Raw genomic sequence first — 26,136 nt, 5'->3', positions numbered from 1 at the left:
AGACTAATAAATTCTTTATAATGCTTTGAATAAACAAAAAAGCATATACTAGGTGTTTAGTGACTCTTGTACAAAATGTTCATTTCTAAACCATGCGATATGATGGAATTATGATCTGCCCTTTTAGTATACCATGAAAGGTATTTACAAAAATTTTACAAAATTTTTTTACTTTTAATTTACAGAAATTTTCACTTTTAATTTTATACTTAAAATTGTACACTATTATAAAATGAACTTTAATTTCAAGTGAACAGAATTCAAATATCTTCATTCAGAAAACAAACATAAAATTATGTTTTAGGGGCCAGGTACAGTGGCTCACACCTGTAATCCCAGCACTTTTGGAGCCCAAGGTGGGAGGATGGCTTGCACTCAGGAGCTTGAGACCAGTCTGGACAACATAACAAGACCTTCCTTAGCTCTACTTAAAATAAAATTTAAAAAATCAGCCAAGCTTGGTGACATATGCCTATAGTCCCAGCTACTCGAGAGGTTGAGGTGGGAGGATTGCTTGAGCCAGGCGATTGAGACTGTAGTGAGCCATGATCGTGCCACTGTACTCCAGCCTGGGCAGCAGAGTGAGACTGTGTCTCAAGAAGAAAAAAAAAGTGTTTCAGGGGTGTCTTCCCTTGGTAAGTTTTATTTTTATTGCTTTCCTACAAGTATTAGCATTTCTATGACCCCAAAAGATATTTAAAACCTTTCCAAGGCCGGACACAGTGGCTCACACCTGTAATCCCCGCACTTTGGGAGGCCACGGCGGGCAGATCACCTGAGGTCAGGAGTTCGAGACCAGCCTGGCCAACATGGTGAAGCCTCGTTTCTACTAAAAGTACAAAAATTAGCCAGGCATGGTGGTAGGTGCCTATAATCCCAGCTACTTGAGAGGCTGAGGCAGGAGAATCGCTTGAACCTGGGAGGCAGAGGTTGCAATGAGCTGAGACCGCACCACTGTACTCCAGCCTGGGCAACAAGAACGAAACTCCGTCTCAAAAAAAAAAAAAAAAAAAAAAAGACTTTCCGGAAACACCCATTTAGATTATTGATCGTGTCTTTTAATTGTTTGTCAGTTCACCTTTGCTGATGGGAGCAGCATTCTGGGGACCTCTCTGAAGTTTGATGCTCTAGCAGTAGGTGGCCTACTTGGCCACACTCCTCTGACCAGAATGTCTCTGTAACTGCTAAGACCTTTGTGGTTAGTTTTGTGAATAAGTTTTTAGACTCTGGTATTCTTAGTTAATAGAATTCGATTTATGCCAGCCAGGTGTGGTGGCTCACATCTGTAATTTAAGCACTTTGGAAGGCTGAAGAGGGAGGATCACTTGAGGCCAGGAGTTCGAGACCAGCCTGGGCAACACAGGGAGGACCCTGTTGCTACAAAAAATTTTAAAATTAGCCAGCCTGAGTCCAAGAAGTTGAGGCTATGGTGAGCTGTGATCACACCACTGCACTCCAGTCTGGGTGACAGGGCAAGACCCAGCCTCAAAATAAAATAAAATAAAAACAATTGTATGTAAACCTTCCTCAGACCACAGTGGTACTAGAAACAGTAATAAAATTTCCTCCAGTCAAAATTCTAAAGTCTGAAGTTTATTTTGCCCACTCCCCACATTTTATTTATTTATTTATTTATTTATTTATTTATGTATTTTGGGACAGAGTCTCACTCACTCTGTTGCCCAGACTAGAGTGCAGTGGCGCGATCTTGGCTCACTGCAACCTCCACCTCCCGGGTTCAAGTGATTGTCCTGCCTCAGCCTCCTGAGTAGCTGAGATTACATGTGTGCACCATCAGTTTTTGTATTTTCAGCAGAGACTGGGTTTCACCATTTTGGCCCACCTTGGCCTCCCAAAGTGCTGGGATTGTAGGTGTGAGCCACCACAACTGGCCTGTTTATTGATTTTTTTTTTAACAGACAGGGTCTTGCTCTGTTGCCCAGAGTGGGAATGCAGTGGTGCCATCATAACTTACTGCACCCTCGAACTCCTGGGCTCAAGTGACCCTCCCGCCTCAGCTTCCCAGATAGCTAGGACTGCAAGTGTGTACCCCAATGCCCGGCTAATTTTTTGTTGAGACAGCGTCTTGCTGTGTTGCTTAGGCTGGTCTCAAACTCCTGGCCTTAAGCAGTCCTCCTGCCTCGGCCTCCCAAAGCATTGGGATTATAGGCATGAGCCACCATGCCTGGCCGCCTTATTTCATAAATGAGGAAGGAGACTCAGAAAAGTTCTGGGTATGACATACATAATCTTTTTTCCATCTTTCACTATGTTGCCTTTGCTGGTTCCCCAGAATTACACAGTTATTTCTGGGAAACTAAAATGAACACTAACTCTGAGGCCTGTAACCATTATAGAATACTTTCATGGCTTTGCTTTAGGTTCCGATATTCACAGGGTCTCACTAGCCTAGGCAACCATGATGTAGGACCAAAAGGAAGAAAATAGAGCCTATTATGTAATACATCGGTCTGCTATTAAGAGAAAGTAAAAATCCAAAGAATAGATATGAGTAAGTGTTGATCATATTGTGGAGCCTTGGTACAATTCTTGGTTCTGGCACCCACCTTCCCCTGCCAGAATCGATTGATGTGTGTGCCATGTATCTCCAAGAGAAATTACATGAGGCCTTTTGTTTTTCATGAGCTGTACAAGAAGTGATCCTTGAAGTAAAGGAAAATGGTGGGCATGGGGCTTACCATGGTAAAATGACACTTTGGATTTTGTTCTAACAAACTTCGGAAAGATACTCTTCATAGACCTGTACAGAAATACCACTATATCAATTAAAGAAGCATTTAATAGAATTTAACATATAATTGAGGTGTTTAAAAGAAACAGCTTGTATGTCAATGGATACTCTTGATGCTGTTATAGGACAGATTCAGAAATATATGAAGATGCGGTAGAACTTCAGCAGTTTTTTATTAAAATTCGTGATGAACTCTGCAAAAATGGAGAGATTCTTCTTTCACCGGCACTCAGCTATACCACAAAACATTTGCATAATGATGTGGAGAAAGAGAGAAAGGAAAAATTGCCAAAAGAAATAGAGGAAGATAAACTAAAACGAGAAGAAGAAAAAAGAGGTTGGTTTCTTTTCATTTTATTGAATATGAAAAAATGTACTGTCTTCTAGCTGTTCTCATAATTAGCTGTGGAAGAGAGTCCTGTTTGTATGAATGAAAACTCAGGGTATTGACTATATTAGAGTAGACGCAATGAGATGGAAATATTTTTATAGTTATCAATTTGGTCATCAGACCTGGGAAAGATTAAAAGTTACCTGTGACACAGCTGTTATCCTAGCATTCCAGGAAAAAAGTCAGTTAATTCACAAGTGTGGGGGCTTAATGCCTCTTTATATTATTGGTAGATCAAAACCTAAGCAGGCCAGCTAGAACTAGAAAGCATTCTCAACAGTGAGTCCATGAAGTTTTTGCCACATCATGCAGTAGCATTGCTTTCCTCATAGATACTTTGGACCAGACAAGTAGATGATATTTTGGTTGAATCACATACCTGGAGAAAAGTTTTATTTTAATTGTATCAAACTATAAACTGTTACTTTGGGTCACTTGCCAGAATTTAGAAATATTTTGATAACAGGACCTTATGATTACAAATTGGATCATTTCTGATAAAGTTCAAGTTCACATAGATTCCTAGAATATGTGACTCTAAATTATGTTAATCTTTGGCATCAAATCTCCTCCGTAGATTTTTTCCCTTAGGCAAGAAAACAAAATAGATTGATTTGAAGCAAATTCTTATAAGCGATGGCAAACCCCAAAAAGAAGGGAAAGAGACTTGGTTGGTGAGAATAGTAATTTTGCCAGCATAGAACTAACTGCAAAACCAACAGCTTTGTCACCAAAGGAGATATATGATATACTCATTCAGGAAGATAGTGAATATATATGTGTGAGGTTTAGGGGAGAGGGGAATCTATGACTTTGCCAGCTAAAAGTGGTTGATGCAGAAATGCATGGAGTAAAGCTGCAACTTTGATGGCCCAAGGTGACGATCCAAGTTAAAGAATATTCTGAAAGTTAGACATCTATAAAAGGACTGAGATAAGCTCTCCACACATTCCCAGCCAGCTGGAAAACCTACACATGCTGTGGGGGAAGATGCAAAAGAACCTGGTGAAGAGCAAAATCCAAAGGATACTTGAAAATTGGCTGCGACTTTGAGTGCATCCCCCAGCCTATACACAGATCTGTCAGCACATGGTACATCCTTACGGGCTTGAGGTAGTTAAGTACAAACTTCACCTAAGTCATTGGCTATAGAAAGAGAGGAGCAACCCCTAGTGTCAGGTTTCCTTGCAGACCTATAGTGGGAGCTCCAGAGGAGAGAAGAGAAAGGGAGAGAAAAAAGATTTGAAGACATAATGCTGAAAACCTCTCAAATTGATGACAAACAGCTCCAAGAATTTCAAGTAAGATAATCACAAAGAGAGCCCCATTTAGATACATTATCATCAAACTGATGAAAATCTTAAAAGCAGCAACTGATTGATCACATACATGTAATTATCTGCACATTCCATCCAGGGGCCTGGGGATTGTCCGGCCCAATTGACAATTAGTGATACCTGAGCACTTTTCCCAGCATGTGGGGTCAGGGCCACTCAATCTATCACTACCACGACAACTGGCACCCATCTTCATGTGTTACCTGTCGGTCCGGGTACTAGCTCACCCATCATAGCCATTGCCAGCACTGGTGCAGAACACTTGGGTCCCAGAGAGTTGTCCCAGCACTGCTACTGCTTTCACCCTTGCCACATCCACTGCCCAAGGGCTCGGGAACCCACCCACCTGCTCGATCCACTGCTGCCATTCCTGGCACTCCAGCAAGCCAGCTGGAGTCCCAAGAATTGGCCTGCCTGGACCTGCTAACACCAGTGCCAGTATACACCACTCTGGGGCCCAAAGCATGGCCCCCTTGACAGCCCAGTCCCCAGCAGTACTTTACCACAGCCTCCGCTGTCAACTGCACCTCAAGCCAGGCACCCCCACCTCCTCCCCACCCCCCACATTACTTAGGAACTGGGCTCCACAGGAGCCGGTGAGTGGCAGGCAAGCAAACATTACCCCCTGAGCTCCGCTTCCTGTTAGATCAATGGTGGCATTAGATTCTCATAGGAGCATGAACCCTATTGTGGACTGTGTATGTGAGGGATCTAGGTTGTGCACTGCTTATGAAACTTTAATCCCTGATGATCTGAGATGGAACAGTTTCATCCTGAAACCATCCCACCCAACCCTCATTCTCTTACCCCCACAAACCCCATCCCCGTCTGTGGAAAAATTATCTTCCACGAAACTGGTCCCTGGTGCCAAAAACGTTGGGGGCTACTGCCCTAAGCCACTGAGGAAGTCATGGATACCACTGATACTGTTTACGGTAGAAGGAATCATACAGAGATTACACTACTGTACAAACCCAGATTCAAAACCAAAGTATCCTGCCCAACCAACACCACAGATACATCTTCAGGGAGAAGTCCTCTTCTACGAAAGTAAATTCAGAACACTGGAAGAAGTGACTGTTGTACTAGACACACATATAATATCAATGTAAGTAAGGACACAGGAATCAAGAAAAAGCAAGGAAATATTACACCTCCAAAAGAACCCAGTAATTCTCTAGCAATAGATTTCAGTCGAAAAGTAATTTAGCAGCTGGGCACGGTGGCTCATGACTGTAATCCCAGCACTTTGGGAGACCAAGGCCAGCAGATCACGAGGTCAGGAGTTCAAGACCAGCCTGGCCAACATGGTGAAACCCTGTCTCTACTAAAAATACAAAAATTAGCCAGGCGTGGTGGCGCGTGCCTGTAATCCCAGCTACTCGGAAGGCTGAGGCAGAAGAATACCTTTAACCCAGGAGGTGGAGGTTGTAGTGAGCTAAGATCGCGCCATTGCACTCCAGCCTGGGACAGAGCAAGACTCCGTCTCAAAAACAAAGTAATTTATCAGATTCCAGGAAAATAATTCAAAGTTTGATACAAGAGAATTCTTAGAAACATTACAAAGAAATCAGAAAAACAATTCAGGATATGAATGAGAACTTTATCAAATAGATATCATGAAAAAGAACTAAAAAATTCTGGAACTGAAGAATTTATTGAATGAAATACAAAAGATATTTGAAAACTTTAAGAACAGACTGTATCAAGCAGAAAAAATAATTTCAGGAATTGATGACAGGTCTTTTGAAATAGTAATAACTCAGTCAAAGAAAAATAAAAAAGAATGAGCAAAGCTTGGTAACATAAGGGACACCATAAAGTGACCAGATTCTCAAATTTTCAGTATTCCTGAAGGTGAAGAGGAAATTTAAAAAGGTTGAAAAACCTATTTAGTGAAATAATGGATGAAAACTTTCCAAGTGTATCAAGAAATTTAGACATCCAGTTACAGAGGAGTCAAAGATCCCCAAATAGATAAAAAGAGAGAACTTAAAATGTTCCCAACACATAGAAAGGATGGTTACCCCAAATACCCTGACTTGATCATTACACATTCTATAAATGGAACAAAGTGTCACATGTGCCCCATAAATATTTATATTATATATCAATGAAAAAACAAAAATTGTGATTGTAATTAATATCACTGAAATGCACACTTTACATTGGTTTAAAAGGCAGATTTTGTTATAGATTTTTTATCACAATTTTAAAATGTATTTAAAAATAATACATCCATGAAATGTTTATGTTTTTATGAAAAATATTTTCATATGCAAGTGAGATTGACAGTAAAAAAAAAATTTTTTTTTTTTTTTGAGATGGAGTCTCACTCTGTTGCCCAGGCTGGAGTGCAGTGGCGTGATCTCAGTTCACTGCAAGCTCCACCTCCCGGGTTCACACCATTCTCTTGCCTCAGCCTCCCAACTAGTTGGGATTACAGGCGCGCCCATCACCACGCTTGGTTAATTTTTTTCTTTTCTTTTTTTTTTTGTATTTTTAGTAGAGACGGGGTTTCACTGTGTTAGCCAGGATGGTCTCGATCTCCTGACCTCGTGATCCGCCCGTCTCTGCTGTCCAAAGTGCTGGGATTACAGGCATGAGCCACCACGCATGGCCAACAGTAAAAATTTTTTTAAAATTTGATTTGCATTTCCCTGAAGTTTATAGTTATGTTGAGCATTTTATCATATGCCTATTGACCATCTATATGTTTATAGTTAGATAGGAAAGATAAGTTACTAGTGTTCAATAGTACTATAGACTGACTATAATTAACAATTTATTTTATATTTTCAAATAGCTAGAAGAATGGATTTTGAGTCTTCTCAACATAAAGAAGTGATAAATCCTTGAGAGTATTAATATGCTAATTACCCTGATTTGATTGTTATACGTTGTATCCATGTTATCGAAATATCACACTGTACTCCATAAATATGTGCAATTTTTTTTGTGTGTGATGGGCTCTCATTCTGTCACCCAGGCTAGAGTGCAGTGGCACGATCATGGCTCACTACACCCTCAACCTCCTGAGCTCAAGCGAGTCTCTTGCCTCAGTCTCCTGAGTAGTTGAGACTAGAGACATGTGCCACACCTGCCTAATTTTTTTTTTTTTTTTTTTTTTTGAGATGTCTGGCTCTGTTGCTGAGGCTGGAGTGCAGTGGTGTGATCTCAGCTCACTGCAGCCTCTGCCTCCCAGATTCCAGCGATTCTCCTGCCTCAGCCTCCTGAGTAGCTGGGATTACAGGCGTGCGCCACCACACCCAGCTGATTTTTGTATTTTTAGTAGAGATGGGGCTTCACCATGTTGGCCAGGCTGGTCTCTTAACTCCTGACATCAGGTCATCTGCCTGCTTCCGCCTCCCAAAGTGCTAGGATTACAGGTGTGAGCCACTGCACCTGGCCTAATTTTTTAAATTACTTGTAGAGATGAGATCTTGCTGTGTTGCCCAGGCTGGTTTCAAACTCCTGGGCTCAAGGGATTCCCCCCTCCTGAGATTCCCAAAGTGCTGGGATTGCAGACACCAGCCACATGATTATCATATGTCAATCAAAAATAACAAAAGCCCAAAAAGTGGTATATTCATCCAATGGAATATTATTCCACCATAAAAAGGAATGACATCCTTATTCATGCTATGTAAATGAACATTGAAAACCTTATGATAAGTGAAGTAAGCCAAACTGAAAAGGACAGATATTGTATGATTATACTTTTTTGAAGTATATAGAATTGGCAAATTCATAGGGACAGAAAGTGGAATAGAGGTTGCTAGGGGCCAGGTTGCAGAGTGGAGAAATGGGTAATTATTGTTTAATGATTAAAGTTTCTGTTTGGGATAATGAAAAAGTTTTGGAAATAGTTTGTGGTTATGGTTGCACAACACTAAATTATTGCCACTGAATGGTACACTTAAAAGTGGTCAGAATGATAACTGTTTTGTATTATATGTTTTACTACAATTATTAAAAACTAATAATGTAATATACCAAAAACCATTGAACTTTAGGTGAATTATGTGGTGTGTGAATCATATATGAAGTTGTTTTCCATTCAGAGAAATATTAGAATGCAAAGTTGAAGAAGTCTCCCAGAAGTAGAACAACAACAGAAATAAAGGAAGAAAAAGATAATTGGCAGGATGCAGTGGCTCACGCCTGTAATCCCAGCACTTTGGAAGGCTAAAGTGGGTAGATCACCTGAGGTCAGGAGTTCGAGACCAGCCTGACCAACATGGTGAAACCCTGTCTCGACTAAAAATACAAAAATTAGCCAGGTGTGGTGGTACATGCCTATAGTCCCAGCTACTCGGGAGGCTGAGGCAAGAGAATTGCTTGAACCCAGGAGGCAGAGGTTGCAGTGAGCCGAGATCGCGCTACTGCACTCCAGCCTGGGCGACAGAGCGAGAATCCATCTCAAGTCTTAAAAAAAAAAAACAAACAACAACAAAAAAAAACCTGGTGCAGTGGCTCACACCTGTAATCCCAGTACCTTGGGAGGCTGAGGCGGGTGGATCACAAGGTCAGGAGTTGAAGACCAGCCTGGCCAAGATGGTGAAACCCCATCTCTACTAAAAATACAAAAATTAGCTGGGCATGGTGGTGGGCACCTGTAATCCCAGCTACTTGGGAGGCTGAGGCAGGAGAATTGCTTGAACCTGGGAGGCAGAGGTTGCAGTGAGCCGAGATGGCGCCACTGCATTCCAGCCTGGGCATCAGAGCATCAGAGCAAGACTATGTCCAAAAAAAAAAAAAAAAAGGCCGGGCGCAGTGGCTGACGCCTGTAATCCCAACACCTTGGGAGGCCGGGGCGGGTGGATCACGAGGTCAGAAGTTCAAGACCAGCCTGGCCAAGATGGTGAAACCCCATCTCTACTGAAAATACAAAAATTAGCCGGGCATGGTGGTGGGCATCTGTAATCTCAGCTACTCAGGAGGCTGAAGCAGGAGAATTGCTTGAACTTGGGAGGCGGGTATTGCAGTGAACCGAGATCACGCCACTGCACTCCAGCCTGGGAGACAAGAGCAAGACTCCGTCTCAAAAAAAAAAAAAAAAAAAAAAACTAAAGACAAAAACTTACATTATCTCAATAGATGTAGAAAAGGCTTTTGACATATTAAAAACTCTAGATAAACTAGGTATTAAAGAAACATACTTCTAAATAATAAGAGCCATCTATTACAAAGCCACCCAACGTCATGCTGAAATAACCAAAAGCTGGAAACATTCCCTTTGAAAACTGACACAAGACAAGAATGCTGTCTCCCACCACTCCTATTCAACATAGTGTTGGAAGTCCTGGCCAGGGCAGTCAGGTAACAGAGAGAAATAAAGGGCATTCAAATAGGAAGAGGGGAAGTCAAACTACGTCTCTTTGCAGATGACTTAATTCTATATCTAATAAACCCATAGTCTCAGCCCAAAAGCTCCTGCAGCTGATAAACTTCAGCAAAGTGTCAGGATACACAATCAGTATACAAAAATCACTATCATTCTTATACACCAATAGCAGCCAAGCCAAGAGCCAGATCAGGAACACATTGTCATTCACAATTGCCACAAAAAGAATAAAATACCTAGAAATACAGCTAACCAGGGAGGTGAAAGATCCCTACAATGAGAATTACTCACTGCCCAAAGAAATCAGAGATGACAGATGCAAATGGGAAAACATTCCATGCTCATGGATAGGAAGAATCAATGTTATTAAAATGGCCATACTGCCCAAAGCAATTTACAGATTCAGTCCTAATCCTATGAAATTACCAATGACATTCTTCACAGAACTAGAAAAACTATTTTAAAATTTAGATAGCCGGGCACGGTGGCTCACGCTTGTAATCCCAGCACTTTTGGAGGCCAAGGCGGGCAGATCACTTGAGGTCAGGAGTTCAAGACTCTGGGTGACAGAGTGAGACTCTGTCTAAAAAAAGAAAAAGAAAATTTAATGTTTCAGGAGGAATAAAATAAATAACATTTAAAATGCTTATTATTAGCTCTTCCATTTATGGGAAATTAACCTAAGGAAGTAATCAAAGATTTGGGCAAAGCTTTATCCTCAATAAAAACCCTGTGATATTTGCAAACGATAGCTTGTACTGGAACTTTTTTTTTTTCTCTTTTGAGATGGAGTATTGCTCTGTCACCCAGGCTGGAGTGCAGTGGCGTGATCTTGGCTCACTACAACATTCACCTCCCAGGTTTAAGCGATTCTTCTGTCTCAACCTCCCAAGTAGCTGGGACTACAGGCACCTGCCACCATGCTGGCTAATTTTTTAATATTTTTAGTAGAGATGGGGTTTCACCATGTTGGCCAGGCTGGCCTTGAACTCTTCTTGACCTCAAGTGATCTGCCCGCCTCGGCCTCCCAAGGTGCTGGGATTACAGGCGTGAGCTGCCGCTACCGGCCTGTACTGGAACTATTAATAAGTTTTACTTAACAAAAATAAAAGTCATCTGGGCGCGGTGGCTCATGCCTATAATCCCAGCATTTTGGGAGGCTGAGGCAGGCGGATCTGAGGTCGAGAGATCGAGACCAGCCTGACCAAGATGGAGAAACCCCATCTCTACTAAAAATACAAAATTAGCCAGGCGTGGTGGTGCATGCCTGTAATCCCAGCTACTCGGGAGGCTGAGGCAGGAGAATTGCTTGAACCTGGGAGGCAGAGGTTGTGGTGAGCTGAGATTGTGCCATTGCACTCCAGCCTGGGCAACAAGAGCGAAACTCCGTCTCGAAAAAAATACATAAATAAAAGTCATTTTGAAAAGCATTTCCTCTCAGGGCTAGTGTTCGTGATATATTAAATATATATACTAGATATAGTTTATAGTATATTGTAGAATATACGTATTCTATATTTCTTCAATTCTAAGACTCCATTAAATGTGTCATATTCGTGTAATAACTTAGTGAAATGAAACACATTGAGAAGCATTAAGGTGGGGATGAAGTATATCAGAGATTATCTCTAGAATTACTTGATTTGAAACGACATACGTACTTCTTTGTGCCTTTCGATATTATCCAAAATGTCCATATGATCATATATTAGTAAGGTGATGTTTTTATTCTCTACATCCTTTGTGTAGTTATATATTCATTTAAATTAATGATGGTTGTAATTCAAAGATAGTTTTGAGTAGAGGCTATTAGGAATGTGAAGATCATACTATTGCTGATTCCTCCCTTCGCATGTTGCAAATGGAATTAAATGCATTAAATGTGTTATTAGTATGTGTTGTTTGAACCCTACATCTGACTTCAGCATCCCTTTGGTGAGTACCTTTTTCCTTTATTTATTTATTTTTTTACCTAAGAAGCTGAAAAGAGTGAAGATTCCTCTGGTGCTGCAGGCCTCTCAGGCTTACATCGCACATACAGCCAGGACTGTAGCTTTAAAAACAGCATGTACCATGTTGGAGATTACGTCTATGTGGAACCTGCAGAGGCCAACCTACAACCACATATCGTCTGTATTGAAAGACTGTGGGAGGATTCAGCTGGTAAGTTTGTTTTAAATCAAAGGACAGTTTAGTGAGATATGACTATTTGACTTCTCCTTGCTCCTCAGGGAAGAAAATTTTAACTCAGACATCTTAAGCCTTTCCATAATAATTGTTCAATATATCAATAAATGTAAGTAAGCACCCATCATATGAAAAACATAGGACCTATTGGGCAAGTGTCACAGTTGAGTCAAAAGAAATACAGCTTCTAGGTCGGGCGCAGTGGCTCACGCCTGTAGTCCCAGCACTTTGGGAGGCTGAGGCGGGCAGATCACGAGGTCAGGAAATCGAGACCATCCTGGCTAACACAGTGAAACCCCATCTCTACTAAAAAGATACAAAAAATGAGCTGGGCCTGGTGGCAGGCGCCTGTAGTCCCAGCTACTCGGGAGGCTGAGGCAGGAGAATGGCGTGAACCCAGGAGGCGGAGCTTGCAAGGGAGCCGAGATCACGCCACTGCACTCCAGCCTGGGTGACAGAGTGAGACTCTGTCTCAAAAAAAAAAAAAAAGAAAGAAATACAGCTTCTTAAAGTCTGGTTGAGATTCATTCATTCATTTGATACTTATTAAAAACATAACTTTGAGCCAAACTTTATGTAGAGTGACATAGATTCAGAAGAACAAAAAGCTCATATTTTCCCTTGCAAAACTACTCCAGTAAGGAAGATTATGATCAAAAAAGAAATTATTATAGAATGACATGCCTTGGCTTAGCATTTGTTTTCAAAAAGGCTTTCTAGAACAGTTGCCTTTAAATTGAGACATGGAGTATGCATAGAAATTAATGAAGCCAGAAGTTGGTGGAAGTGTGATCCAGGCAATCCAGTTCTTTGAGCTGCCTATCACATGAAATACTTTTGTATTCCTTCACCAGAGAGCTAAATATGTCCTTCAGTAGCATATCTATCCCCTTACTAAAGTGCACAACTCTAGGTATGTACTAACCAGAGCAGAGTGGAGCAGGTCTCATCACCTGTCCTCCTCATTATGTATTTTATATGGCTTTTAATATGAAGAAGAGCCTGGGCAACATGGCAAGACCCCTTCTCTAGAAAAAATAAGAAAATCAGCAGGGTGTGATTGCACTTGCTGTGGTCCCAGCAACTTGAGAGGCTGAGGCAGGAGGATCACTTGAGCCCAAGAGGTTGAGGGTGTATATATATATATATATATATGAGGGGGAAAAAGTAGCATGCATTTTTTAGGCCTCATTACACTTTATTATTTTTGAGTATTATTTCTTCTATGGATAATTATATTAAGAAACTGTAGCTGTAAAAATAAGCACAGTGCTAGGTTCATATCATGGCAGAGTGGATTGATGGTGTATTTCCTAATTTTGCAAAGAATGTGTGATTTCTGAGCTGGACACAGTGACTTACACTTGTAGTCCCAGCTACTCAGGAGGCTGAGGTTGGAGGACCACTTTGGCCCAGGAATTCAAGTCCAGCCTGGGCAACATAGTGAGACCCAGTCTCTTTAAAAAAAAAAAAAAAAAAAAGTGATTTCTGTTAACAATGATTCTCTTTCTCTTCCCCTTCCCCCACCCCCCATTTTTGAGGTGAAAAATGGTTGTATGGCTGTTGGTTTTACCGACCAAATGAAACATTCCACCTGGCTACACGAAAATTTCTAGAAAAAGAAGTTTTTAAGAGTGACTATTACAACAAAGTTCCAGTTAGTAAAATTCTAGGCAAGTGTGTGGTCATGTTTGTCAAGGTAAGAAACTCATTAAATCCCAAAGTCTCACTCATTCCCTAGGAATAAAATTTTAAAACACAGAAAATAATCAATATTTACAAAATTAAGAACTCTGTTTTAAGCTATTTTTTAAGCCGTGTCTATATAGCTATATGAAAAGATTTGGGAAGAAATTAACCTGAACTTCGTTGTGAAAGACCACTTGCTGCTTACACTATTTGGCTATAATGCAGTTAGGTTAAGTTTTTAATATTGCCAGGCTAATTTTTAAGTATGATGTTTTTTTAAGGATAATCATTACAAATTTTCAGTTTGGTTTTTAGGTAATAATGTGTGCTTTTGTGTGTCTGTCTGATACACACACACAAGCCCTCTTCAAAGCTTTAAGGAACATTATAGCTATATGAAACGTTCATATGTTTTCAAAGAGCAATTGTAAGCTAAATGGAATTATTTGTTTTTATAATTTAAAGGGTGTGTATATAATAAGTCCATTCCGTAGCCAAAGAAATACTTCTAAATCTCTGGTCATTTATTATTTTTTGTTAACTGCCAGAAAGTCTGTAATCAGTTCAGCTTTTGGTTGGTTGGTTGGTTATTTGCTTTTTTTTTTTTTTTGATTGATTTTCAGAAAATTCACCTAACTAGTATTATTCTTATGCCCTCCCCACCCCCCAGGAATACTTTAAGTTATGCCCAGAAAACTTCCGAGATGAGGATGTTTTTGTCTGTGAATCACGGTATTCTGCCAAAACCAAATCTTTTAAGAAAATTAAACTGTGGACGATGCCCATTAGCTCAGTCAGGTTTGTCCCTCGGGATGTGCCTCTGCCTGTGGTTCGCGTGGCCTCTGTATTTGCAAATGCAGATAAAGGTGATGATGAGAAGAATACAGACAACTCAGAGGACAGTCGAGCTGAAGACAATTTTAACTTGGAAAAGGTATGCAGATAATAGCCACACAGAAAAAATTTTACATCTCAAAACACCTATTCCAGAAAATAAATGAATAAAGTATTCAAACTTAGAAAAAGAGCAACAACACAAAACCTTAGCCAAACAGGAAGAAGGAAACTATAACAGAAAGAAATTTACACTTTCAAAACTGTACATTATAATTTAAAAGTAAATCAGGCCAAGTGCATTGGTTCACGCCTGTAATCCCAGCATTTTGGGAGGCCAAGGCGGGCAGATCACAAGATCAGGAGTTCAAGACCAGCCTGACCAACATGGTGAAACCTCATCTCTACTAAAAATACAAAAATTAGCTGGGTGTGGTGGGGCGTGCCTGTAATCCCAGCTACCCGGGAGGCTGAGGCAGGAGAATGGCGTAAACCTGGGAGGCGGAGGCTGCAGTGAGCTGAGACCACGCCACTCTACTCCAGCCTGGGCAACAGAGTGAGTCTCTGTCTCAAAAAAAAAAAAATTTTTTTTTAAAGTAAATCTAAGAGCTAATTATTTGACAGGTCCAATTAGATAAACTGCCAACTATCTAATAATGGGAAAAGAAAGGGGTTAAACTTCGACACAAAATGTGGAAGAAGGCCGGGCGCGGTGGCTCACACCTGTAATCCCAGCACTTTGGGAGGCCGAGGTGGGTGGATTACCTGAGGTCAGGAGTTCGAGACCAGCCTGGCCAACGTGGTGAAACCCTGTCTCTACTAAAAATACAAAAAATTAGCCGGGTGAGGTGGTGGGTGCCTGTAATCCCAACTACTTGGGAGGCTGAGGCAGGAGAATCGCTTGAACCCAGGAGGCAGAGGTTGCAGTGAGCCGAGATCGCGCTATTGCAGTCCAGCCTGGGCAACAAGAACGAAACTCTGTCTCAATAAATAAATAAATAAATAAATAAATGTGGAAGAAATGTAAAGACTGTATATTTCTGCTAATAAATTTGAAAACCTAAATAAAATGGCTAATTGTCTAGGATATTACAAATTACCAAAATGGAATCAAGAAGAGATATAATACAGAATGTACAACAACATGAAGAAATTTTTTAAAGTATCATAGAACTGAACCCGAAGAGTACTGAGGTCAGACAGTTCCATAGGTGACTTTTTCTTTAAGGGACCTATGATTATTATACTGTTGAAGCTGTTTCAGAGCAGGGAGAACAAGAAATTTCCAGTTTTGCAAAGCCAAGATAATCTTGATTTCACAACCTGAAAAATAAAAACAAAAAACTGTAACTCAGTCTTATTCATGTATATTGATGCAAAAATTACTTGGGGGAAAAAAGTAAGTGAAATCAAATTACTTCTTTGAGGACAACATGACCAAGAAGTGGGAATTCATTCTAAGAAAGCAAGAATTGTTCAAAGTTAGGGAGATCTTTAAATTTCATTCATTATTCCATTAGATCAAAGGAAAGATTATTTGGTAGAGAACCCATCTTGATTTTTTTTAAGACTTTCAATAGGTATTTCTTCTAGTGTAATTTTTTTTTTAATTCATATTTGTGTCTCAAGCCTGAAGCCCATAAAACAAATTCCTTTTTAAAGTTACACACTGGACCAAGGGGCTTACTGTTCTAGTGTTAATATTTTTCTGAAATTAGCCAATGTAGTTAGATAAACAAAAGCAGTAAAAATATTGACAATAAAGAAGCAAGAGGGCAGGCGTGTTGGCTCATAACTGTAATCCTAGAACTTTGGGAGGCCAGGGCAGGTGGATCGCTTGAGTCCATGATTTTGAGACTAGCCTGGGAATCATGGTGAAACCCCATCTCTACAAAAAGTACAAAAATTAGCCAGGCATGGTAGCACATGCCTGTAGACCCAACCACTTGGATGGCTGAGATGGGAGTATCCCATGAGCCCAGGAGGTAGAGGCTGCAGTAAATTGTGATTGCACCACTGCACTCCAGCCTGGTCAACAGAGCAAGACCGTCTCAAAAAAAAAAAAAAAAAAAAAGCAAGAATACTTTTTTGCAGATAATTGGGGGAAATTAACTGAAAAGGTTGGAAACAGAAAATTTAGCAAATAGAAATTTCAAAATCCATATGTAAATGAATAGTCTTCATATACAAACTAGTAAGACTTTTGAAAGTAAAGTGAAAGTGTTGAATACACTTTAGCAACTGTTAGAAAAATCTTATGGAAGAAAATATCCATTTCACACTAACAACAAATTAAGAAATAACAAGGAATATATAGAACCTCTAGGAAAAAAATTTACTGAAGGACATAAAAGACTTGCATAGATTGTTTTTGAAACTTGACAAAATTATTCTAGCATTCTTATTAAGAATAAATATGTGACAGTCACCAGAAAACAAGGGGGAAAAAAGGGTATGAAAGAGAGCTTTGCCCTTTGATAGTGAACTGAGGGATTTTTTTTAAATTTAAAAATTAGAGCTTTGCCCTGCCAGATATATTACATTTTATAAAACTACAGTTAAAAAACAAAATTAAAACCCAGTACAGTGTCACACGCCTGTAATCCCAGCATTTTGGGATGCCAAGACAAGTGGATCAGTTGAAGCCAGGAGTTCCAGACCACCCTTGGCAACATAGCAAGACCTTGTCTCTACAGAAAATTTTTAGAATTTAATTTAGAAAACAGTCATTTACCTATAATTTTTTTTCAATAATAAATTTGGAATAGACGAGGATTTTCTGTTCATTATATAAAACCATTGATCATTTTATTGATTTATGATTGAAAATACAAGGTTAATAAAACAGTCTAGGGATACTGTTTCTAATATACAAAGAGCTCTTTAGGGTCTAGGGGGGAAAGTAGGACTACAAAAATGAGCAGAGGCCCAAATAGATAATTTACAGAAAGAAGGCAGCAAAAAACATGTATTAGTTAACCTAATAGTTTGTATAATACCTAACAGGATGGCAAGAGTTGAAAAGACTGATAATATGTGTAGCCTCGTATAGGATGAGACCACACACACTTTTCTCCTATTGGTGTTTTTTTTTTTTTTTTTTAGATGGAGTCTCACTGTTGCCCAGGCTAAAGTGTGGTAGCGTGATCTCAGCTCACTGCAACCTCCGCCTTCCTGGGTTCAAGTGATTCTGCTGCCTCACCCTGCTGAGTGGCTGGGATTGCAGGTGTGCACCACCACACCTAGCTAATTTTTGTATTTTTAGTAGAGACAGGGTTTCACCATGTTGGCCAGGCTGGTCACAAACTCCTGACCTCTGATGATCCGCCTGCCTCGGCCTCCCAAAGTGCTAGTATTACAGGTGTGAGCCACCGCCCCCGCCCCTATTAGTGTCTTTTTTTTTTTTTTTTTGAGATGGAGTCTCGCTCTGTCCCCAAGGCTGGAGTGCATTGGCGTGATCTCAGCTCACTGCAAGCTCCATCTTCCGGGTTCACACCATTCTCCTGCCTCAGCCTCCTGAGTAGCTGGGACTACAGGCGCCCACCACCACGCCCATCTAATTTTTTGTATTTTTAGTAGAGACGGGGTTTCATCGTGTTAGCCAGGATGGTCTCGATCTCCTGACCTCATGATCCACCCGCCTTGGCCTCCCAAAGTGCTGGGATTACAGGCGTGAGCCACCGTGCCCGGCCCGGTGTCTTTGACCCAGCAGTTTGATGGCAAAGAATATGCTCCAATGGTAGTACTCAAACAGGTGCTCCGAAAGATTCTCCGTAAGAGGCGACATCATGGGGCTGGGAAAGAATGTGATTTTTTATATTTTATCAGTATGGGAATGTGTTAGAATCATAAAATAATTTCTTTTAAAAGCAGAGTTATCCGGTCGGGTGCAATGGCTCACACCTGTAATCCCAGCACTTTGGGAGGCTGAGGAGGTTGGCGTGGTGGCAGGTGCCTATAATCCCAGTTACTTGGGAGGCTGAGGCAGGAGAATCACTTGAACCCAGTAGGTGGAGGCTACAGTGAGCTGAGATCACGCCACTGCATTCCAGCCTAGGCAACAGAGCGAGACTGAGATCACGCCACTGCATTCCAGCCTAGGCAACAGAGCGAGACTCCGTCTGAAAAAAAAAAAAAAAGAATTATCAATGGAAGTCAGCATGATAATTAACTTAGATTTCTTACCTGGTATTTAGAAGTCTCTAGGAACTCTCTGTATATGAGTTACTTGGTCTTTTTTGGTCTCATATCTTTATTTCAATATTATATGACCAAGACAGGTCATTCAGGAGCTTTTTTTTTTTTTTTTTGAAACTGAGTCTCGCTCTGTCGCCCAGGCTGGAGTGCAGTGGCGCAGTCTCAGCTCACTGCAGCCTCCACTTCCCAGGTTCAAGTGATTCTCCTGTCTTAGCCTCCTGAGTAGCTGGGACTACAGGCGTGTGCCACCATGCCCGGCTATTTTTGTATTTTTAGTAGAGATGGATTTCTACCATATTGGTCAAGCTGGTCTTGAACTCCTGACCTCAGGTGACCCACCCACCTCACCTTCCCAAAGTGCTGGGATTACAGTTGAGAGCCACTACTCCCGACCGGAACTTTTTTAAAGAATAACTTTAGGCCATGCTTGGTGGCTCATGCCTGTAATCCCATCACTTTGGGAGGCTGAGGCGGGCAGATCACAAGGTCAGGAGATCACGACCATCCAGGCCAACATGGTGAAACCCTGTCTCTACTAAAAATACAAAAATTAGCCAGGCGTGGTGGCACGTGCCTGTAATCTCAGCTTCTCGGGAGGTTGAGGCGGGAAAATCACTTGAACCCAGGAGGGAGAGGTTGCAGTGAGCCGGGATTGCGCCACTGCACTCCAGCCTGGAGACAGAGGGAGACTCCGTATCAAAAAAAAAAAAAGAATTACTTTAGCATAGAACCCATTCCTTAAAGGAAAAGGTATTATTAATCTCATGGGTTGTTTTATTCACAGCTTCCATTCTTTCAGATGTCCCTTGCCTGTCATGTATATGGAACCTCTCTGATTCTTTTTTTTTTTTTTTGAGACAGAGTCTGCCCAGGTTGGAGTATAGCGGCACAATCTCGGCTCACTGCAACCTCTGCCTCATGAGTTCAAGCAATTCTTGTGTCTCAGTTTCCCAAGTTCCTGGGACTACAGGCGCGCACCATCATGCCTGGCTAATTTTTGTATCTTTAATAGAGATGGGGTTTCACCATGTTGGCCAGTCTGGTCTCGAACTCCTGGCCTCAAGTGATCCGCCTGCCTTGGCCTTCCAAAGTGCTGGGATTACAGGCGTAAGCCACCACTCCCGGCCTTCCCTCATTCTTAATGATTTTCCAAGAATACCATTTCAGTATCACATTTGAAGTCATAAAGATCAGAATGTTAAATTATTTGGACATTGTGAAGGAGGAATTTTTTTAAGTGTGAAGTTTGAAGTATTCTCAGGAAGATGCTATAGAAAACTTGGAGGCTTTGGAGTTTCCTCAGCTTATATATGTTTTGGAGTTAATATATTTATAACATCTAGTGTTGTGCCGATTATCAGCTAGGTTCTCAGTAAATGATGGTTCTTCTTTACCATCTTTACATTAGTGAGAAGTATCTTCTTTTTGCTTTTTCTTTTTTAGTCAGGACTATAAAACAACAGTAATAATGATGTCTGTTAAGTGGTTTTTATGAGTTAGGCATTTTTCTATGTACTTGAGCATGGATTATGTCACTTAAGCTTCGTAAACAACCCTATCTGGTGGCCACACTATCATTATCTTCATTTCACAAATGAGGAAACTAAGGCATAAGAGGTCAAATAATTTGCCCAAAGCCATAGCAGTCATTAGGTGACAGATGCTGTAATTTATTAAAAAACAGAGCATGTTTGGCTGGGCGCAGTGGCTCACGCCTGTAATCCCAGCACTTTGGGAGGCCAAGGCGGGTGGATCACGAAGTCAGGAGATCAAGACCATCCTGGCTAACACAGTGAAACCCCGTCTCTACTAAAAATACAAAAAAAAAAAATTAGCTGGGCGTGGTAGCGGGTGCCTGTACTCCCAGCTACTCCAGAGGCTGAGGCAGGAGAATGGCGTGAACCCGGGAGGCAGAGCTTGCAGTGAGCCGAGATCACGCCACCGCACTCCAGCTTGGGCGGCAAAGCAAGACTATGTCTCAAAAAAACAACAACAACAACAAAAAAAGCATGTTTATATCACAGAGGCTATGCTATTCCTTTCCATGTTGGAATAAATCAAAATAGTAAAAATTTTAGATCTATCAGTTGTTTTTTGTGGTTTGTTTTCTTTTGTTTGAGATAGGGTCTCATTCTGTTTCCCAGGCTGGAGTGCAGTGGCACGATCTCAGCTCACTGCAAACTCCAATTCCCAGGCCCAAGCAATCTTCCTACCTCAGCCTCCCAAGTAGCTGTGAATATAGGCGCATGTCACCAAAGACAGCTAATTTTTAAATTTTTTTGGAGATGAGATCTCACTGTATTACCCAGGCTGGTCTTGAACTCCTGGCTCAAGCAGTCCTCCCACCTTGTCCTCCCAGTGTGCTGGGGTTATGACATAAGCCACTGTGCCTGGCCTAAATCTTATCAATTGTTAATGTTAAGACATTAAGGGAGCCCAGTAAATGTGATAGAGAGGAAGCTTGTATAGAATTTGCCCCTTACACTATAGTAATGCATGAATGAGTCTCCTTTTAAATACCGATAAATCCTCTCCAGTTTTTTTGTTTGTTTGTTTCTAAAGGCAGTGGGAATTGAGAGCAGGAGGGAGACAGGATGAAAGCATCTTGGGATAATATTGTTTTATGAAAATTAACTAGAAATTTAAAATAGATACTTGATAAGTCTTCGTTTATTTCAATAATCTAATTGTTTTGTTTCCTAGCCTCCTTCAGAGTTTCTCTTTATGTTTTTTTGTTTGTTTGTTTTAATTTACTTTTTTTTTGAGACAGGGTCTTGCTCTGTCGCCCAGGCTGGAGTACAATGGCGTGATCCTAGCTCACTGTAGCCTCGACCTCCTGAGCTCGAGTGATCTACCCACCTCAGTCTCTTTGAGTAGCTGGGACTACAGGCGTGTGCTACCATGCCCGACTAATTTTTTATTTTAATTTCTTTCTTTAGTTGAGACAAGGTCTCACTATGTTGCCCAAGCTGGTCTCAAACTCTTGGGCTCAAGCGATCGTCCTGCCTTGGCCTCCCAAAATGCTGGGATTATGTGAGCCACGTAACCAATGGTGGCTTTTTCTTTTAAGTTAATGTGAAAGAAAAGTCTGCTTTCGTTTCTTACCTTTTCTATTCCTTGATTATCAACTACCTTTCTTCAGCCAGTTTTCTTTACAACAGGAAAAAGAAGATGTCCCTGTGGAAATGTCCAATGGTGAACCAGGTTGCCACTACTTTGAGCAGCTCCATTACAATGACATGTGGCTGAAGGTTGGCGACTGTGTCTTCATCAAGTCCCATGGCCTGGTGCGTCCTCGTGTGGGCAGGTGAGTGTCATTGAATTAGGGAAGATGAGGTTGAATCTGAGAAATTTGGAACCAGTAGAAATTAATCACCCTTCGGATGAAGACAAAAGTCCTTCCCCTGGCAGTTTCTCCAGCTTCTTCTCACACCATGTTCCCCTCCAACCACACTTTCTTCCTTAAATTATCCCTTTGGGCTCTTTTGTTTTCTTCCACTATTTACAGAACTTTCAGCTCAGAAATCTCCCTGCCTACTTCATACAGTAAACTCCTTTAGCATAAATTTGAAGTGACACTTTCTTAAAAGGAAGTCTTTCCTGTCCACTGCAGACTGGGTTAAGTCTCCCTGTTGCACACTCTCAAAGCACCACATATTTCCTTCTCCTTAGCGTATATATCACATATCAGTGTTCATTGTGTTATTGTCAGGTTTCACCCTTGTATTCCCTGCTCAAATCATGTGCACGAAACATAGTAGGGCCTCAGATATTTGATGAACAAGTAAATGACAAAAGGATGACAGTATGGTTGAATGGCAAACACAGCAGAGTCTGGTATAGGGTTGGGTAGGAGAGGATAGTGGCTAAGAACAGTAGTTCATTCCCTGAGTCCCAGCTCTGTTAGTTGTAGGTCCTTAGGTGAATGATTTAGCCCTCTAGGCTTCAGTTTATATCTGTTCATCATTCAGTAAGCATTTATTATACCTACTATTTACCAGGCTCTGTGGATACATTAGTGAATAAAACAGACAAATATTCTTATTCCTGGGGAGCTTTTTTCTAGTGTGAAGACAAACAACATCTTGAATAAGTAAAGTGTATAGTATGTTAGGTCATGATACATGCCGTAGAAAAAATAGAGCATAACAAGGGGAGAAGGGGGTCCCATGGTCAGAGCAGGGAGAATGGTTTATATAGGCCTCACTGAGAAGTTGGCAGCTGAACCAACACTTGAAGAAACTGAGAAAGTGAATAATGTGAATATCCAGGGAGAAAGGATTCCAGGCAGTGGGAACAGCCAGTATAAACACCTGAGGAGAAACATTCCAGGCCTGTTTGTTAGTAGGAGAGTGAGCCATTAATGAGTTAGTAAGAGATAAGTGCCAGGGGTAGGGTGCATATCACATAGGGCCTCAGAGACCATTATAGGGATTTGGGTTTTTACTGAGTTAGTGGAGTGCCATCGATTGTTTCAAGCACAGAGTGACATTTGGTTTAGATCTTAATAGGATGGCTCTGCCTATAGGTTGTTGAGAATAGACTGTAAAAAGTCAAGGCAGAAGCAAGGAGATCCACCGCCTAGGATGCTGTTGCAATAATCCAGGCAAGAACAATCATGCTTCAGACCAGGGTGATTGCAAAAGATAGTATTTTGAAGGTCAAATTAATAGTATTCTTGATAAATGGAGTGTGGGGTCTGAGAAAGATAAAAAAGTCAAGGATAACTCCTGTGTGTAAGCCTGAGGAACAGGAAGGGTGCAGTTACCATTAACTGAAATAAGTATGATACTTCAGGTCAGGAATCACGATAATATGGAGCAATAATAATGTCAGCTTTATGGGTTAGTTGTCAAGAATAATGGCTTTCATCAAATTCTGAAGGGGTGAAGGGGCACTAGATTTTTTTTTTTTTTTTTTTGAGACAGTGTCTGGTTCTGTCACCTAGGCTGGAGTGCAGTGACATGATCTTGGCTCACTGCAACCTCCACCTCCTGGGCTCAAGCCATCTTCCCACCTCAGCCTCCCAAGTAGCTGGGACTATAGGTGCACACTGCCAGGGCTGGCTAATTTTTGTATTTTTAGTGGAGATGGGGTTTCACCATGTTGTCCAGGCTGGTCTTGAACTCCTGAGCTCACGTGATTCTCCCACCTTGGCCTCCCAGAGTGCTGGGATTACAGGCGTGAGCCCCTGGGCCCAGCCAGGGATATTAGATCTTGACCTTCAAAAAGATTATAAACCACTGTCTTAAAGGAATGTCTGCCACTCCTGTGATCTGACCCCAAATATTGATGTTTTATGTCTTTGTTTGGTTCACAAGTCCAATGACAGATGCTTAGTTCTGTTTTCATTATGAACGTCTCAGGAAGAAAACCTGGTCATTAGATAAAACTATTAAGTTTTGTGCCTTGATATTAAGTTAAAAAATTTTTTTCACTTGGAAAAATAGCCAAATGTTCCTTTCTCTTTTTCTAAGTATCTTTTCATGTGTTTAATGGGGGAAAAAATAATGAAGTTGTCTTACCAAAACAGCCAGTGAAACTCCTCTGAATGGTACACATTACTAAGTTTTTGGTTAATGGGATTTTTGTTAGATTAATCCTTCAAGAAGGAAACTATTTTAATGTAATTTATATATTTTCCTCCCCAAGAATTGAAAAAGTATGGGTTCGAGATGGAGCTGCATATTTTTATGGCCCCATCTTCATTCACCCAGAAGAAACGGAGCATGAGCCCACAAAAATGTTCTACAAAAAAGAAGTATTTCTGAGTAATCTGGAAGAAACCTGCCCCATGACATGTATTCTCGGTAGGTATTTGTGCTTTTTTATTTAATTGTGTTTATTCCATCAAAATTGATGGAATACTACTTCTGTGGGGCACTGTTCTAGGTGTTAGGTATAGAGCAGTGCCCAAATCCAAATCTCTGTTCTCTTATGTTGGGGCAGAGGTTGGGGAGTCAGTCGATAAATTAAAAAATAAATATATAGAGTATCAGGTGGCAATTAGGGCACAACCAAACCTCTCACCTCAGCCTTCCAAGTCTCTGGGACTATAGGCATGCACCACCGCACTGAGCTAATTTTTGAAAGATAGTTTTCCTAGATATAGAATTCTCCATTGATAGTTTTTTTTGTTCATGTCTTTCATCAGATTTGGGGAGTTTTTGGCCATTTCTTCAAATATTCTTTCTGCTCCTTTCTCTGCTTCCTTCAGGAACTCCCATTATACTTAACGTTGGTACATTTAATGGTGCCTTACAGGTCTCTCAGACTCTTCATTTTTCCTTACCTTTTTTTTCCTTTCTGCTCCTCAGACTGGATAACTTCAAATGGCCTGTCTTCAGGTGCATTCATCCTCTGCCTGCTCAAATCTTCTGTTGAACCCTTCTAATAAATTTTTCATATCAGTTATTGTACTTTTCAGCCCCAGAATTTAGTTTTTATAATTTGTCTCTTCATTTATATTCACTATTTGCAATGACGTTTTACTGGTTTCCTTTAGATCTTTGAGTATATTTAAAACAGTTGATTTAAGGCCAGGCATGGTGGCTCATGCCTGTAATCCCAGCACTTTGGGAGGCCGAGGCGGGTGGATCACCTAAGGTCGAGAGTTTGAGAACAGCCTGCCAACATAGTGAAACCTTGTCTCTGCTAAAAAAAAAAAAAAAAAAAAAAAAAAAAAATTATTTGGGCATGGTGGCACATGTCTGTAATCCTAGTTACTCTGGAGGCTGAGGCAGAGGCAGAGGCAGAGGCTGCAGTGAGCCAAGATCACGCCACTGCACTCTAGCCTGGATGACAGAGCAAGACTGTCTCAAAAAAAAAAAAAAAGACAATTGATTTAAAGTATGTGTTTAGTAAATCCAGTGTCTGGAATTTCTCAGGAACAATTTCTGTTCATTTTGTTTTTTCCTATGAATGGGCTGTGCCTTCTTGTTTCTTTGCATGCCTGATAATTTTTTGTTGAAAACCGCTCATTTTGGGTATTATAACGTGATAACTCTGGAAATCAGATTCTCCCCATCCTCAGGCTTTGTTCTTAATACTTATTATAGGTTATGATTGTTTGTTCAGTGACTCTTCTAAACTTTTGTTTGTTTGTTTGTTTTAAAGATTGTATTTTTGGCTGGCCACAGTGGCTCACACCTTTAATCCCAGCACTTTGGGAGGCTGACATGGGCAGGTTGCTTGAGCCCAGGAGTTCGAGACCAGCCTGGGCAACATGGTGAAACCCTGTCTCTACAAAAAAAATACAGAAATTATGCAGGTGTGGTGGTCTATACCCATGGTCCCAGCCACTCAGGAGGCTGAGGTGGTAGGATCACCTGAGCCCAGGGAGGTCGAGGCTGCAGTGAGCCATGATCATGCCACTGCACTCCAGCCTGGGCAACAGAGTGAG

General features: G+C 41.0%; 1 protein-coding gene across 50 annotated transcripts in view; it reads left to right on the top strand.

Moving 5' to 3' along the window:
* Window positions 1-26,136, top strand: part of PBRM1 (polybromo 1) — a 137,773-nt gene that overhangs the window by 82,038 nt on the left and 29,599 nt on the right. For 29 of the 50 annotated variants that reach the window (XM_055382635.2, XM_031009154.3, XM_063703487.1 and 26 more), the window contains 6 exons: window positions 2,878-3,089; window positions 11,805-11,990; window positions 13,556-13,713; window positions 14,374-14,637; window positions 21,896-22,041; window positions 24,387-24,544. In XM_055382635.2, the coding sequence (XP_055238610.1) occupies window positions 2,878-3,089; window positions 11,805-11,990; window positions 13,556-13,713; window positions 14,374-14,637; window positions 21,896-22,041; window positions 24,387-24,544 (1,124 nt within the window). The remainder of the gene's footprint in view (window positions 1-2,877; window positions 3,090-11,804; window positions 11,991-13,555; window positions 13,714-14,373; window positions 14,638-21,895; window positions 22,042-24,386; window positions 24,545-26,136) is intronic. The other 21 variants (XM_055382637.2, XM_055382627.2, XM_055382609.2 and 18 more) reach the window with 3 other exon arrangements.

The sequence above is a fragment of the Gorilla gorilla genome, chromosome 2, assembly GCF_029281585.2.
Source record: "Gorilla gorilla gorilla isolate KB3781 chromosome 2, NHGRI_mGorGor1-v2.1_pri, whole genome shotgun sequence".
Lineage (NCBI taxonomy): Eukaryota > Metazoa > Chordata > Mammalia > Primates > Hominidae > Gorilla > Gorilla gorilla.
This window is presented reverse-complemented; position numbering and strand designations above follow the sequence as displayed.